Raw genomic sequence first — 17,077 nt, forward strand, 5'->3', positions numbered from 1 at the left:
GAAGGAAGTATCAGAATCTTTAAAAAGCACTTGACTGGCTGCCCTTTCTAGGCTGAGAATGCTGATGGATAGGGCCACATAATCTCAGTAGGGGTGGCAGAGTCCTATGACACAGAGGAACAAGTAGAGGGCATGGTCATCACATAGCAAGGTAAATGCGAGGATCAAATCTCAGGGGAATCTTACCATAGTGAGTTTATGAAAGCTTATTTTTGATTGTAGGAGCTATGTGTGACTATTTTATATTGCTAAAAATTAAAACAAAATAAAGAGAATTTTAAAAATAAGAATCCATAAGATATGAATAAGAAAATAGATAAAAAGCAAAGCCTCCCTAGATGCCTCCCTCTAGTGCCTCTCACTTTCATGAAATGCTCAGCAGAAATTCTCCACTGCAGAAGAGGTTCTTGATACTAAGACGTTCAAGATGGCTCACTCTGTAAATGCAGGTTCTCTTTTGTCTCCAGCCAGCCCGGTGCTCGCTGAAGGGACTTGTCAACACAGTGGCCATGGTGTCGGTGCTAGAGGCTCTGCATGGGCTTCAACAACTTGGACTTTCTGTCTCCAAGGCTGCCCTGGTCCATGCAATGGCTGAGGGCTCAGGTGGCCAGAAACAGCGACCAGTTCGGACTTCTGTACTTAGCATTACACCTCCAGGCACCTCGCCAGTTCTCTGTTGGCAAATATGTTACGGTGGATCTCTTCCAGCGTGGGGAGTGGAGAGCAGTAATTTTAGATCTTATGTAATGACTTCCTTTATGATAGCTGAGGGTCATCTCTCATCCTGCCATCCTCTCTGCTTCCCTTCTGTATCCTTTCAACATAACTTCTGATTGAGTCAGTATTCAGTATTTACACGACACCTATGCAAATATTATGCAGAGTCAAGCATCATAATATATTATGATCATAGTTCTTATTTTGTGCTTTTCCTGAGGTTAAAAATTGCTCATTTAAATTTTTTTTCTTGTGTTTCTTTGTGCCAGTTACTGATTTAAATTGCCTTTCAGTATAATTTTATGTGTCCCAGGGTAAATACTAATGGAGACCTACAGACCACATGTCTAAATGTTCAAAAGCTGTAAATCAAACTACTAAATAAAATCTCTTTTCTTCTCTAGACTTGACATATATACCTTTACAACAAAACAAAATTATCTCAAGCTGTGGTTTTTGAGATAATGATGCCTGTGAATTATTAGACAACTGAATTTTAATTTTTATTGCACATGTCTGTGTTAGTGATGTTTGGATAAGTAGTAAAGGCTTGCCAAATGAATAAATCATTATGTTCTTTTCTATAAATTTTGTTTTTCTTAATTTCTGCAAAATGTTACCCTGAAACTTCACATAAAATTTGATTTATTGACAATAATGCTATATTAGACCTTTCTTGAGTTATGGTAGACCTTACTAATTTTTCTTTTAAAACATTCAAGATAATCTATTAAAACTAAAAGATAAGATTCTGATTATAATCAACAAATATATAAATTTTAAATACAATGTTTTTTAAAGCTGGAATTTTCAATTTAATATTTTGACATTTTAATTAAATCATATTAAACATTTTATAAAAGTAAAACTAATTCTTGGGGCGCCTGGCTGGCTCAGTCAGAAGAGCATGCAACTGTTCATCTCAGGGTCATGACTTTGAGCCCGACGTGGGGTATATAGATCACTAAAATGAAAAAAAAAAGTAAAACTAATTACAATTCTAGAATTAGTATCCATCAGTATAAAGTATGAATACTTGCTTCCCACATATTACTTCTAGACATATGCACAGATTTAAGAATAATATGAATTATGTAGTATTATTTAAAATTACAAAATGTTTCTCAGCTGTGTAACAGTGTTGAATAGTATGCTAATTAGCATTCTATTAGAACGCTATTAGAATTCTATTAGAATTCTCCAAATGGAATCCAAAATGAGATTTAAAAAAAAAAGGATATTCCACCCTCTGAGACTTTAATATTCAAGTATCTGTTTCATTCATGCTCTCAGAGAGGAAGGATTTGTCATACTAGATAATTCGTATTTTCTTTTACCAAAGTGCTTCTGCTGTGCAAACTCTCTCTGTAGCAAAGTGTGTCTCTGACAGCAGAAGCACAGCCCACACACCTACATTGCATTCAGGGACAGTCATCTTTTATTTTGAGCAGAAAGGAAGATAAGAGCAAGAGAAGTGGAGAAGCATCTCCCTGAGCCTAAATGGAGTTAGTGTCACAAAATGAAATATCTAAGGTTATAGATTGCACTGTGCCAGCACTGAGTGCTGGGTGTTGAGTGATAACGGTACCCATGTATTCCTTCATCAGTGTTTGCTCCCTCTCTCTCTCCCTCTCTCTTTGATATGTAGGGCCTCCACCCTGTAGGGCTCCGATGCCTGGTTCTAAGGCATATTGGGTCTTAGCATTAAGTATGCACATACTTAGGGGCACCTGGGTGGCTCAGTCGGTTGAGTGACCGACTTCGGCTCAGGTCGTGATCTCATGGTTTGTGAGTTCGAGCCCTGCGTCAGGGTCTGTGCTGACAGCTCGGAACCTGGAGCCTGCTTCAGATTCTGTGTCTCTCTCTCTCTCATTCTCTCTCTCTCTCTCTCTCTCTCTCTCTCTGCCCCTCCCCCACTCATGCTCTGTCTCTCTCTGTCTCAGAAATAAACATTAAAAAATTTTTTTTTAATCTTTAAAATAAATAAATAAAATTAAAAATTAAAAAAAATCTTTAAAAAGTATGCACATACTTAGGTCATACTCCTGTTTTCTAGTAGGATACTTCTTCCCACAGCTGTTCTGTCCTTCTCCATTCACCAGTTCTAGTCTTCTGTGGGAGTAGTTACCAGTGCAGGAAGGGAATGCGAGCTCTATCTCATTTCCTGATTTTTGTATTTTAAAATCTTTTTATTTGGAAATAATTTTAGATTTACAAAAAAGTTGCAAAGACAGTATGGAGTTCCTGTATATTGTTCCCAGGGCTTCTCATGTTAACGTCTCTTATGATCAAGCTGCACTTACCAAAACAGAAATTAACGTGAGGATAATAGTGTTAACTAAACCACAGACTTTATTTGGATTTCACCCGTTTTTCCATGATGCCCTTTTTCTGTTTCAGGATATCAGATTGCATTCAGTCATCGTGTTCCATTCGTCTCCATGCTGTGACCATTGTTTGATCTTTCCTGACCATAACAGTTTCAAAGAGTGCTGGTCAGGTATTTTGTGGGCTGTCCCTCAGTTTGGGTTTGCCTGCTGGTTGGGTTTGCTGTGGCTACATCGGGAATACGGATTTGGGGGAAGACTACCACACAGGCAAACTGCCCTTTTCACTGCATCATATTAGGGGTACATGGCATCAATATGACTTAGGATTGGTGATGTTAACCTTAAGCGTTTGGCTGGGGTAGTATCTCAGGTTCCTCTACTTACTGTTTCTCTTTCCATGCACTGTTCTTTAGAAGAGAGTCACTAAATCCAGTTCACACTCGAGGTCGGGGCGGGGGGGGGTGTATTTTAAAACTGCATTCTATCAACCCTTATCTAATATCCCTTTTTACCTCCCACTTCCAAAAGTCCACTCTGTTCCTGAGCAAAGCTTTGGAAGATTCTGTGATGCATTTCAGTTCAGTTCTTGGCTTTCTGCACTATATCCCAAGTCACTTGTCTGCATCCCGGCTTCCAAAATTTTGTTGCTATTGTCTCCTCTCCTCTTTGTATTTACGGTTTTATGGGCTTTAAAAAAAAATCCCTTTACGGTAGTTTTAGTGAGCTTTCAGAGGAAGTGAAATTGAATTAGTATGTTCAATCTTCCATCTTTATCTGGAAGCCTTGGGGGAAACATTTTTTAATCATCAAAATTGACATTTAATCTGTTTGGATTTGCCATTTCTATTTGTTATAATTCTACCATTAATATAATCCATGAAATCACTGAATGCTTTTTTTGGTATCATTGTTGCATTTCATGAAACACTGTGATCCGTCACGAAACTCAGTTCGAGGCACCTGGGTGGCTCAGTTGGTTAAGGGTCCAACTTCTGCTCAGGTCATGATCTCACGGTTTGTGGGTTTGAACCCCGCATCAGATTCCGTGTCTCCCTGTCTCTCTGCCCCTCCTCTGTTCGCATTCTGTCTCTCTGTCTCTCTCAAAAATAAATAAACATTAAAAAAAGAAGAAGAAGAAGAAAGAAACTCAGTTCACAGCTAGAGAAGTAAGGCTTCTAATGTTGGTTGGCATGATTGGCCCTGATTATCAAAGGTAAATTAGGGTTACTGCTGTAAAGCCAGGCTTATGCAGAGTATGGAATGCTTCTTTTAACATGCCCAGTTATTAAATCTAACAAAAAACAAGACAGACTTGGATACCTCAGGAATCTAAGTTTGAGTTATTCAACTTGGCAAAGAACCTTAACTGGCTTATGCTAGCCAAGGGCAACCAAAACTTGAATGGGTAGAGGAAGGGAGTTAAAATACCCACAATGGCTTCTTTAACAGTAGCAGAAATGAGGACTGGAGTCCTTTGCTGTCTTTCTTTTCCTCTCCCTGGTCTTTCAGCTTTATGTTTCTAGAACAGTGTTAGGTTTACAGCACAATTGAGAGGAAGGTACAGAGATTTCCCACATATTCCCTACCCCCACACATGCATAGCCTCCCCCAATCACTAGAATGGTACATTTTTATTTTAATTAATTAATCAATCAATCAATCAATCAATTAATTACCAAGGATGCACCCATACTGACATACCATAATCACCCAAAGTCCGTAGTTTGCCTCAGGGTTCACTTTTGGTGTTGTACATTTCATGGGTTTGGACAAATGTGTAATGACATATGTCTATCATTATAATATCGTAGAAAGTATTTTCACTGCCCTAAAAATCCTCTGTGCTCTGCCTGTTTATCCCTCCTCCAATCCCTTGACAACCACTGATCTTTTTATTGTCTCCATAGTTTTGCCTTTTTCGGAATGTCATCGAGTCGAAATCATACAGTATGTAGTCTTTGTTCATCTTTTACTTTCCTACAACTTTAAACGAAGTATTTTGATATTGGTTTTGTTTGTCATTTAGCGACTAGGTTGCACTTGTTTCTTTTTTTGTGCATTTTTATAGTTTCTGTTACTTTTTCTATGGGTAATGTGACTCTATGGCTCAAAAGCCAAACAACACAGAGTGTATACTAAGAATCCTCCCTCCTACCTCTGTCTACCTTGTTCTCCTTCACCCCTACCCACTGTAGGTAACCACTTGTATTACTTCTGTGTGTGTGTTTCTCTATGCGAGTACAAACTTATATTCTTACTCTTTCTCTTCTTACACAAAAGATAACACACGACTTCTGTTCCGTGCTCTCTTCACTGAGTAATTTGTGTTCGTTCATAGGGGTTTTCCTTGTTCTTTTTCACAGCTCTGTAGACGTCCCAGTATTTATTGAACCAGTTCCCTTACAGAAAGTGATGTGTTTGTTTCTCAATTTTGGCTTCGCAAACAATCCTGCAGTGAATCACCTCTTACAAACCTCATTTTGTAAGTGTGTAGATATATTTTTATATAAATTCCCAGAAGGGGGAAAGTTTCAGAATGTTGATGGCATTATAATGGATGGGATTATACGTGACAATGTATAGCATCATAATGTATGGGAGTGGGATTAGCGGTCATCCGTTTTAATAGTCAGGGACAACCAGGAAAATAGTAACCATGTTTTAGTATTTACAACAGAGAAAATATAATACAAGGAAATGGCTACCCTATAGAACTGAGCACCTAACTGAGAAAATGAAGCAACTCAAAGGTTAGTAACAGTGGAAGAACCACTGCTTGTATCCCGAAGAGACAAAAGTGAGAAAGCTGTGTTACTCAAAGACCTGTCTAGTGAGTACTGGGGCCCCTAAGGAGTTACAGTCCCTGCCAGAGAAGTGCCTGAGATAGAAGAGAGAGGGAGAGGGGCGCCTGGCTGGCCCAGTCAGTTGAGCGTCCAACTCTTGATCTTGGCTCAGGTCATGATCTGGCAGTTCGTGGGTTCGAGCCCCGCATTGGGCTCTCTACTGACAGTGTGGAGCCTGCTTGGAATTCTCTGTCTCTGTCTCTGTCTCTCTCTCTCAGCCTTGCCGTCTCAAAATAAATAAACTTAAAAGGAGAGAAAGGGAGAAAGGGAGACTGGCTTAGCCCTTCTTGCCCTTTTCCTCTAGTCCTTCAGAAACCAGCTGATAGTGAGCCTGGGCACCACATTTGAGAGAAGTCAGCACCCCCGTCATACGTTGCAGAGCACCAGAAGGACAGACATGAATTTGAGAGCAAATGGACTCAGCATCTATATAGCCCACCCTTTTTACTACTTAGCATTTAAGTTCACTCTTCTACTCCTGTTTAATACTTTCCTCCTACTGCCTGTCATACAAAGACACTCTCTCCTTCTTCCCGAAGAAGAAGAGAGGCTCAGAATCCCATTAGTCCTCGTATCCTTCTCAAGTTCAGGATCTACTGGTGATCCTCATTCCTCTCCAGAGAGTCCAGAGGTGAGTTTTTGTGGCCTGGTGACCTATGAACAAAATTGTAAATTAAGTTCCACCCATACTCCATACAAAACTGTAAAGGGGAGGGGAAAAACATACAAATCATTGTTTAATATGTACGTGACAAAAACATGCCTTAATGGTATAGTCTTTGTTGCTGTAAAAAGTCCTAGCTGGTCATAGGTCATAGTCAATATTTATCATTTCCCTTTTCTACCACTTATTTCATATTTCCTTTGTTTTTAGCTAGCACTGCAGGTGGTTAGGGTTCTTTACTTAGCAGGGTGACTGTATTGGTCAGGATACATTCAGGACAACAGAAAACACACCTTGGCATTTCAACAGAATTTAATATAGGAAATTTGTTAAGCAGTTTTGGAGAACTGAAAAGGCAAAGAAGGAGATACTGAGCTTAACCCAGAGAGAGGAACTCCAGGATGAAGCTGTGCTCTAGGCTTGGGGAGACAACAGGAAGCCCCAAGGAGAGGCCATCAGGCTGCTGGGCAGGGGCCATGGCCTAACTGTCACTGATGTCTTTGATTAGGCATGCTGAGGCTGGTTCTAGAAGTGCCTCCCCAAAAGTTGAGTGTTATCATCACTAACCACTTGTCAGGAAAGGAGTGCTTTCCTTTTCCCGCCTCCTGCCTTGCAGAATTGAACAGCCAGTCGACTGACAACATAGACACAGAGTTCTCATAATCCCACCCCTGGCATTGCAAAGCAGAACGTAAAAGTAGGTTTGGACTGAGAGGGAATGGTTTAATGACTGGGACAGCTCATGATGTTGCCTACTCCATAGCCATTTACAACTTCCTACATATATTTCAACTTCTGAGGCAGCAATAACAAATTCCAGCCATTTCTTTGGCAAGATCCAACTATCCTTTGTAGAAATAGGCCCTCTCACCTTTTCTCCAAAAAGGAAGGGTCCAAAATGTCATTACATTAATCTCTGGATGATGTGAATTACTCAAGTTCAGTGGGAATCCCTCTTGAATATTCTGTAACCTAAAAATGAAATTGTAAAGCTAACCACTGCCATTAATTCTTAAAATTACAATGGGAAAGGAGAAGGGAAAAAAAACTAGTTAATATATACCAAAATACATAAACATACACATACGTACACACACATTAAGCAAAGAAGAAAAGAATGACCAGATATTAGTCCTTTTCTCTATCTGGTCATGAGCCTGTAGTTAATGTTTATAACTTCCTTCCTCAAGCCCTAATTCATTTCATCTTCCCTTTGCTCTGAGACAGCGCCTATGCTGGGTGATGTGAACCAAAGCTTCATTTCTGAAGGCTCTGAATCTTCAGTGGTCCTGTCTCTTCTTGATCACTGTAGTTTTCCACTAACTTTTACAGTGAGCACGTTGAGGGGAAAATGAATATAGGTGACACAAAGGAGACAGAATAGACAGACTAGGTGATGACCCTGTGTGAAACAGGAAGAGAGAATAAAAATCTACATGTGTGCTAAAAATTTTGCACTCATGTGACAGTTCTGATCTGAGTTTGAAGGGAGAGCAGACAGATCTGTCGTCTGTAAAGTTACCAACTGTCCTAGTTTACCCCGGATGGAGGGATTTCCTGGAACCGGAGACTTCCTATGCTAAAACTGGGAAAGTCCCTGGCAACCTGGACAAGTCGGTCACCCTGGCCTGGTATGAACTGGCAGGGCAGATTAGTGACAGCAGCTTCTTGGCAGGAACACTGAGTCGCGTCACCTTGTGGGATAACCAGTCCTTAGGGAGTGAGCAGTCAAGAAGCCTTAAACTTGGCCGGGTAAGAGGCCATTAGTAGTTCAGGGAAACAGTGATTCTTACTAATCCCCTGGTAGCTGTCATTCAAACCATCCCTAACCCATAGACCCCATGGGTCCAATGTGGGCTCTAGGGGGAGAGAGGAGGTGGGAGTAAAATCTGTGAAATCTAGCTGAGTGTAACCTAGAGGAGACAGATTCTTTCTCTCCACAGACCACCCTACAGCTCTGGAAACCTGAGGGCTTTAGTGAGTGGTGACTTCAGTTGAAGATAGGTTGGGGATTGGAAGGGATGGCGGGGAGGAACTGGGTAACGTATTGACATGTTCTGTACTAGCACATATGGAAGAACTGAAATGCAGAATAACATTTATGCAGGTGGGGCATACATCAGTGAAATTTGAATTATTACAGCAAACAACATCAACAGCCTGGGAAGTGGGGAGGCCAGAGGAAACACTGGCTTTTCTGGAAAGGATGCGTTGATTAGGGTTACTTTCCTTGTAATATTTCGCCATCTAGTGTTAGTTTTAATGTATTTCTTTTGTCCTAGTTCTAACTAATGAAAAGAAAGCAGGTGAACTAAGAATCTGAGAACAGTTTCCAAAGTCATCACTCATTTGTTTGTTTTTTCATTTAACAAATACTGATTGAATACTCTCTATATGCAAATTACTTTTCAAGGGATTGAAATTAAAGCTGTGACAAAAGCCCTGGATTTATGGAAGCTTCATTCTTGTGAGAATAAAGACAATGAATAAGTAAAATTGTATCATATGCTGTATAGCTATAAACATGAAGGAGAAAAAAATAAATAAAGGAAGAATTAAGTTAAAAGTTTTGTGGGCATAGGTCTATAATTTTAAATCAGGTGGTCAGGGAGGCCTCTGAGTAAAAAACAGATAGTGAGATAGCATTTCAGGCAGAGGAAATAGTCAGTGCAAAAGCCCTGAGGTGGAAACATGCCTGGCGAGTTCAAGGAACAGCGAGAAGGAACACACAGAGATAGAGGGGGAGAGTATTAGGAGATAAGAGCCTTTAAGGATCACAGTAAGTACTATCACATTTATTTTGAGATTGGAAATCATAACAGAGTTTCGAGCAGGGACATGGTCTCATGTACCATTTAATAGGATCCCCCTGGCTGCTGTGTTAAGAACAGATTGGAAGGAGGCAGGGGCAGAAGCAGGGAGGGCAGTAAGATGCTATTTTAATAATCCAGGTGAGAGATTACAGCTTGAGCCAGAGGGCTGACACTGAAGGAGTGGAGTGGGTGTGAGGTTGTTGATGCCTATGTTGCTTTGCCCTACCTCAAGACTCTAGGACTTATTCAGGAAAATAAGGAAAAGGAAGGAAGGGGATACTTGTAGTCCTAGAATTGGTTTTTAATTCACCTGGAATTGGTTTCTGTGTTTGGAGAGAAAGAGCACAGTTTCCTTTTTTTCCAGAGGAATATTCTGTTTTCCCAGCACCATTTACTGAAAAGATCATTTTTTTTTTTCAAATAACCATGCCTGTCATGTATGAAGTGTTCATTTATGTGTGAGTCATTGCATATCTTAGTTGTGTTCCACTGATTTGTCAATTTCTTTAACAATATTAGGATGTCTTTATTATTATTTTTTTTACTTTATAATCAGTCTTAATATTTGATACAGCAGGACCTCTCAGCTTATTTTTTTTTAACTTTTTTAAATGTTTATTTATTTCTGAGGCAGAGAGAGACAGAGCGTGAGCGGGGAAGGGGCAGACAGAGAGGGAAACACAGAATCTGAAGCAGCCTCCAGGCTCCGAGCTGTCAGCACAGAGCCCGACGTGGGGCTCGAACTCACAGACCGCGGGATCATGACCTGAGCTGAAGCCGGACGCTCAACTGACTGAGCCACCCAGGTGCCCCAACAGCTTATTTTTTTTTTAAGTGTTCTGGATATTCTTGGTCCTTAAAGTTTCCATAAAGTTTTAAGTGGGCTTGTCAAATTCTAAAAACAACAACAATAACAACACCACCACCTCAAAACCAAAAGCAACAAACTAAACCTGTTGGGAATTTTAATTAGTATTGATTTGAATTGGCAAATGGTTTTTGAGTGAATTGACATTTTTAGCCCTATCAAGTCTTCCAGTTCACCATTTATTTTAGTCTATTTAGTGTCTTTCAATAGATACAGAAGTGTTGGATATCTTTTGATAGGTTTATTTCTAAATACTTGATTTTTTATGCTCTTGTAAAAAAGACATCTTTTAACAATTTATCGTTGGTATTTGGAAATGCAGTTGATGGTGGTATAGTAATTCTTCATCTAGAAATTTTACTAAATGCTCTTATTAATTCTACTGGCTCATCTTTTGGAGGGAGGTTTCTATGTACATAATATAGCATCTGTAGATAATTATACCTTTTATTTGTTTTCCTTGACCTTCATGTACTGGCTGGAATCTCTAGCACAACACAGCACAAAAGTAGTGATATCAGGAAACCTTTAATTGCTCTTTTCAGAGGAAAAGCTTCCAACATTCAACATTGAGCAAATGGTAAGTTTACTTTGGTTTTTAATAGATATTCTTGATTGGATTAAGGAAATTCCAATTTTTTTTTGGAAAGTTTTAAATAAAGTCATGAATGAGTGTTGACTTTTATCAAAAGCTTTTTAAAAATTTACATCTATGTAGAAATGCTATGATTTTTTTCCCCCTGCTTTTATTTTTTAATGTGGTAGATCTCACTGTTTCATTTCCTAGTGCTAAACTGACCTTATATTCCTGAGATAAATCTACCTTGGTCATGATGGATTATCTTTTAATATATTTCTCAATTTGGGTTCCTAGAATTTTCTTTAACACTTTTTGCATTTATGTCTGTGAAGGAGATTGGCCTGTAACTTTCGTTGTCTCTGTCAACTCAAGGAAGTCCGATAGCACTGTCAGGTTTTGGTATCAGAGTTTGCCAGCTTCCTAAAACAACTTGATCAATCTCTTTTTGCCATTCCAGAGTTTGTGTAATTATGGCATTATTTCTTCTTTGAATTTGCTGGAGCACACATCAGAGCTTGGAGTTATTTTTAATATTAATTAATTTGTCTTAACTTTATTAAGATATAGTTCACAAATCAGAGAGTTTACCCATTTCAAGCATACAACTCAATGGCTTTTTGGTATAGTTACAAATATGTGGAACCATCACTACAGACACCTCTAGAACATTTTCATCACCACAAAGGGAGGCCATGTACCATTTAGCTGTCAGCCCTTCGGCCTCTGTAAAACCCCAGCCCTAAGCTACCACTGACCTATCTTCTGTCTTATATGTGTGCCTATTCTGGACATCTCATGTAAATGGAATCGTATGATAGGCAGTCTTTTGTAACTGGCTTCTTTCACTTACCATAACATTTTCAAGTTCATCCACTCTAGAGCAGGTATCCGTCCTTCATTCTGGTAATGGCTGAAAAATATTCTGTGTGTATGTGTGTGTGTGTGTGTGTGTGTGTGTGTGTGTGGGCGCGCGCGCGTGTGCATAAACCACATTCCGTTTATTGTTCATCCACTGATGGACATTTGGGTTGTTTTCACTTTTTGGCTATTCTGAATAGCGCTGCTATGAACATTCATGTACAAGTTTTTGTGTGAACACCTGTTTTCAGTTCTTTTGGATATATACCCAGGAGTGGAGTTTCTGGGCCATATGGTAATTCTATATGTAACTTTTTGAGGAATTGCTACAATGTTTTCCATAGCAGCTGCACAATTTTACATTCTCAGAGCAATGTACAAGGGTCCTGACTTCTCCACACTCTTTTTGACAATCATTCTATTCCATCTTTTAAAATTACAGCCATCCTAGTGGGTGTGAACTTATATTTCAGTGTTTGGAATTTCATTTCTTCAATGACAAATGATATTAAGCATGTTTTCATGTGCTTGTTGGCCACTTGTATATACAGTTTTAGAAAAATACCCATTCCATTTTTAAATTGGGTTGTTTGTCCTTTTTTTTTTTTTGAGCTGTAAGAATTGTTTAAAAAAATTTTTTTTAATGTTTATTTTTGAGAGAGAAAGAGAGAGAGATAGAACATGAGTGGGGGAGGGGTAGAGAGAGCAAGTGAGACAGAGAATCCTAAGCAGGTTTCAAGCTCTGAGCTGTCAGCACAGAGCCTGATGTGGGACTTGAACTCACAAACCTTGAGATCATGACCTGAGCTGAAGTTGGTCGCCCAACTGACTAAGCCACCCAGGTGCCCCAAACCATAAGAATTCTTTATACAGGTAAGTCTAGATACTAGACTTCACAGATAAATGATCTGCAAATATTTTTTTCCCATTCTGTGGTTGTCCTTTCACTTTCTTGATCATGTCCTTTGATGTACAAGTTTTGTACTTTGGTGAAGTTCAATTTATTTTTTCTTTTGCTTGTGTTTTTCATGTCGTACATAGAAAACCATTGCCAAATCCAAGGCCATAATTTGTCCCTATGTTTTCTTCTAAGAATTTTGTAGTTTTAGTTCTTACGTTTATTTATTTTTTTTTAGTTTATTTATTTATTTTGAGAGAGCGAGCACAAGCAGGGGAGGGGCAGAGAGAGAGGGAGAGAGAAAATCCCAAGCAGGCTCCACACTGTCAGCACAAATCCTGATGTGGGGCTCAAACCCACGAATCATGAAATCATGACCTAAGCCGAAACCAAGAGTCAGATGCTTAACCGACTGAGCTACCCAGGTGCCCCTAGCTCTTACATTTAGATTTTTGATCCATTTTGAGTTAATTTTTGTTAATGGTATGAGGTAAGGGCCCATTTTTCTAATGTTACATATTTTTTAAAATTTTAATTCCAGTATCATGAACATACTGTGTTATATAGGTTTCAAGTGTGCAATATGGTGATTCAACAATTCTGTACACGACTCAATGTACATATAAGTGTACTCTTAATACCTTTCACGTTCCTCCCAGGGCCCAGTTATTTTTGAGGAACAACTCGTTTCCCTTCTCTACTCAATTTCTTTAAGATATTTTATTTTTCTGTTTCTTCTTGTGTCCTTTGTAATTTTATATTTTTCTTTAACAATTTACATTTCTTCCATATATTCAAATTTATTAGAAATGTTTGTTTCATGGTATCCTTTTATTATATTTGAAATATCTGTATTGGTAATAATGTCTCTCTTCTTATTTATGACACTGGATATTTGTGTTTTCTCTTTTTTTTCTTGTCTAACTTTGTGAGTGTCACTTTTATTACTCTTTTTAAATAGAAATTGCTACCTCAGTTAAGAAATAGAACGTTAAAAAAAAAAAGAAATAGAACGTTGACAATCTTTCTTCTAAGGTACTGGTTGTGTTTTAGATTTTATCATAGATAGTGACTTTACATATATATGTATAAATATACGTATATACATATGTATACATATGTATGTATTTATACATATATATGTATTCGTTCTTTTTTGAAATATATTCATTTTGTATAGTCTTTGGTAGGGACAATAGATTTCATAACTTAAAAGCTTTAAAGGCTACAGCAAAGATTAACATGAAGCTCTAAAGCTTTGTTTAACGTATTGAGTGAAAATTTTTGAACTACAGGAGACAGAGGTCACTCAGAGTTTTTCAATAAAGTCATTTTTTAAATTATATTTCACACATAAAAATGTAAAGACTGTTATAATGAACACCCTAGTACTGATAACCAAGCTTAGGAAATAAAACGTTTCACATACCGATGAAATATACTGTGTGTCCCTTTCTGATTGCATTTCCTTTCTATCACCAAATCACCAATTTGGTGATTGTCTTTGCAAATCATGTTTTTATATTTTTGCCTATATGTATATATCCCTAAGCAGTATGTACTGTTACTTTGCATTCTGTAAAGTGATATATAAATGATAGTACACGGTATGTGTTCTCCCACGGATAGTTTTTGCTAAATATTATTCATTTAATAAACATTTTTGCTGAAGTTTTCTGTTTTTTTTTAATTTCTTTTGAGATAATTTGGAATTGCTTGTTGAAGCTTTTTTTGTTAAAGTGATCTCCGTGCCTAACGTAGGGCTCATACTCCCAACCCTGAGATCTCGAGTCGTGTGCTCCACCAACTGAACCAGCCAGGCACCCGTTGAAGCATTTTTTATGATGGCTGCTCTAAAATCCTTGTCCGATAATTCCAGCATCTGATTTACCTCTATATTGGCATCAGTTGATTACCTTTTCTCGTTTGGGTTGTGGCTTTCCTGTCCTTGGTATGAATTTGTTTTTTTTTTTGTATCCTGGAAATTTTGAATATTAAGTTTTGAAATCCTGGATCCTCTTTAAGTCTTTTATTTCAGCAGGCAGTCACCCTGTTTATGTTTAGTGCACAGTCCCTGGCTTTCTTTTCTGGGCTGTGGTTCCAATGATAACATAGAATTCAGAGCCTATATAGTGCTGTTCTGCCCCCCCCCACACACACCCTTTTTAAGTTTATTTACTTATTTTGAAAGAGACAGAGACAGTATGAGTGGAGCAGGAGCAGAGAGGGAGAGGGAGAGGGAGGGAGAGAGAGAATCCCAAGCAGGCTCCACACTGCCAGCATAGAACCTGATGCAGGGCTCAAACTCATGAAATCGTGAGATCATGACCTGAGCTGAAACCAAAAGTCAGACGCTTAAATGACTGAGCCCCCCGGGCGCCCCAGCTCTGGCCCATTTCATTCACCTGGCACCATCAGGGCTCCTGCTTGATCGTGCAGGTGCCGTCTGTAGGGTGGAGGGTACTTCCCCAGGCAGGTCCTGCTAAGGGGAGTGTGGGAGATACTAGGCTAAGGGGCTGTGGGTGCTTCCCTGAGCCTGCTCTCCGAGCCACCCAATGCCTGCCTCATCGCTGCTGTATTGTCTGAGGGAGTGGAAGGTGCTTTCCTGGGCTCCCCAGTGCCTCCGGGTGGTGGGTGGAGGATGCTGGGCATGTGGGACAGGGTGTTGTTTTCCAGGACCTTCTCTCTAGGTCATCTGGTGCTGATAAGCTTCTTATTCTATCTCTGTCAGTGCCCCTGAGGGAGAGAAGCATGCACCTGGGCCTCCTTCTGCCTCTGGTGGTAGTGGTGGGGGTCATCTTTCACTGGGTGGAGGCCAGGAGATGCCGGAATGGGTCTCCCTCTACTGCTCTGTGGAGGGCCGGGAGACACTGGGCCTCTCGGTGCTTCTGGGAGGAATTCTCTGCCTGCTCTTTGCGGGTGCCGCTGGTGTAGATAGAGTAGGCCGGCCAGATATGGCGTGGAGATGGGGTTCGCCAGTAAGTCTCTGATGAGCTGCCTCTTTCCTGGGCCTTCAGCCAGAAAAAAGCTGGCTTTTCCTACAGCTTTTTTCTGTCTATGCTTTTGGTGGTTCTGAGCTGTGTGCCTTTCCAGTGCCCACTCTGAGGTACATGGGAGAGGAAAGAAATCTCAGGGAATGGGGCATTGCTTCTCAAGTCCGAAGGTCCCTAGCCAATCTGCTATCTTCCCTCTACCTCTCAGATCCTCTTATGGTTGTCTGTAATTATTTCCAGGAGTTTTTAGTTGTATTTGGAGGTGAATAACAGGGAAAAGTGGGTCTATGTCTCTTGTCTAGGACCAAAAGTCTCAAAGAAAGAAGCCCATTTTATTTTATAGTTCTTTCCTCAATCCCCCTCTCCTCTCACATTTTACTACAAACAGCAAGATGAAAGCTTAGAAATCTCTTTATATCACCAAGCTCATGGGTACACATTCTGTTTTCCATGTAACTGGTGTAGGCAGTGTTGTCACAAAGATCCCCCTTCCTCCAGTTTCCAGAAATATGTTCCTCACTTCCTTTTGAGCTGCCCCTGGCAGTGTCCTCCAAGTCCAGATTTCTATCAACCATCTGTTCAAAGCAATTCAGGCTTTCTCTGTCATGCTCTAAAAAATCCTTCCGGCTTCCACCCACTGCCCAATTCCAAAACCACTCCAATTGTAGGTATTTTTTATGTCACCACCCCACTTTCAAAATCTGTATGAGTTAGCTATTTATCCATAACAAATCAAAACAACGTAACAAACTTAAAACAGCACATGTTCATTATCTCTCAATGTCTGTGGTCCAGGAATCTGGGCATGACTTAGCTGGAGCTTCTACTTGTGGCTCTCTCACAAGGCTGCAATCAAGGTGTTGGCCGGAGATAAGGTCTCATCTGAAGACTCAACTAGGGAAAGATCTTTCAAGCTCATGTACGTGGTTGTTGGCAGCATGTAGTTCCTTGGGGGTTGTTGGACTGACTGTTCTGGCTATTGCCTCACTTCCTTTCTGGCTATTGTCTGAGGACGGCCCTCAGTTCCTTGTTGTGAGGATTCTCCAACATTTCAACTTGCTTAGTCAAAGGCAGTAATAAATAGAGTCAGCTAGTAAGACAGAGGTGACAATCTTATGTAACCTAATCATGAAAGTGACAGTCCATTACCTTTGTCATATTCTGTTGGTTAGAAGCAAGTCACTATATTCAGCTCATACTGAAGGTAGGGGTGGTAGGGGGTGGACAGGAACACCAGGGTAGGTGGGTTATTGGGGACCATCGTAACATCTGCCTGCCATAGTTGTTACCAATATTACTTACAGGGGCACCTGGATGGCTCAGTCGGTTAAGTGTCCAACTGCAGCTCAGGTCACGACCTCATGGTTTGTGAGTTTGGAACCCCACATCGGCCTCTGTGCTATTAGATCATCTGTCTCTCTCTCTCTCTCTCTGCCCCTCCCTACTCATGCACGTGCACTTTCTCACTCTCAAAAATAAACATTTAAAAATTACTTTAAAAATATTCCTTTAT

The 17,077-nt window shown here is 39.9% G+C and overlaps 1 protein-coding gene and 1 long non-coding RNA gene across 6 annotated transcripts in view; one reads left to right on the top strand and one right to left on the bottom strand.

Annotated features, from left to right (window-relative positions):
- The window catches only part of LOC122204682, an 80,803-nt gene that overhangs the window by 19,299 nt on the left and 44,427 nt on the right, over window positions 1-17,077 (top strand). For all 3 annotated transcript variants that reach the window (XR_006195736.1, XR_006195735.1, XR_006195737.1), the window contains 3 exons: window positions 3,118-3,217; window positions 5,411-5,529; window positions 10,727-10,815. This is a non-coding gene — a long non-coding RNA (uncharacterized LOC122204682). The remainder of the gene's footprint in view (window positions 1-3,117; window positions 3,218-5,410; window positions 5,530-10,726; window positions 10,816-17,077) is intronic.
- Window positions 6,355-17,077, bottom strand: part of LOC122204680 (glycosyltransferase 6 domain-containing protein 1-like) — a 35,759-nt gene continuing 25,036 nt past the window's right edge. The window contains exon 6 of one of the 3 annotated variants that reach the window (XM_042912252.1): window positions 6,355-6,544. In XM_042912252.1, coding sequence (XP_042768186.1) covers window positions 6,484-6,544 — 61 coding nt within the window. In that variant the 3' untranslated portion in view covers window positions 6,355-6,483. Of the gene's footprint in view, window positions 6,545-16,315; window positions 16,655-17,077 lie in introns of those variants that run through there. The other 2 variants (XM_042912253.1, XM_042912254.1) reach the window with 2 other exon arrangements.

The sequence above is a fragment of the Panthera leo genome, chromosome D4 (assembly GCF_018350215.1).
Source record: "Panthera leo isolate Ple1 chromosome D4, P.leo_Ple1_pat1.1, whole genome shotgun sequence".
In the NCBI taxonomy this organism is placed as follows: domain Eukaryota; kingdom Metazoa; phylum Chordata; class Mammalia; order Carnivora; family Felidae; genus Panthera; species Panthera leo.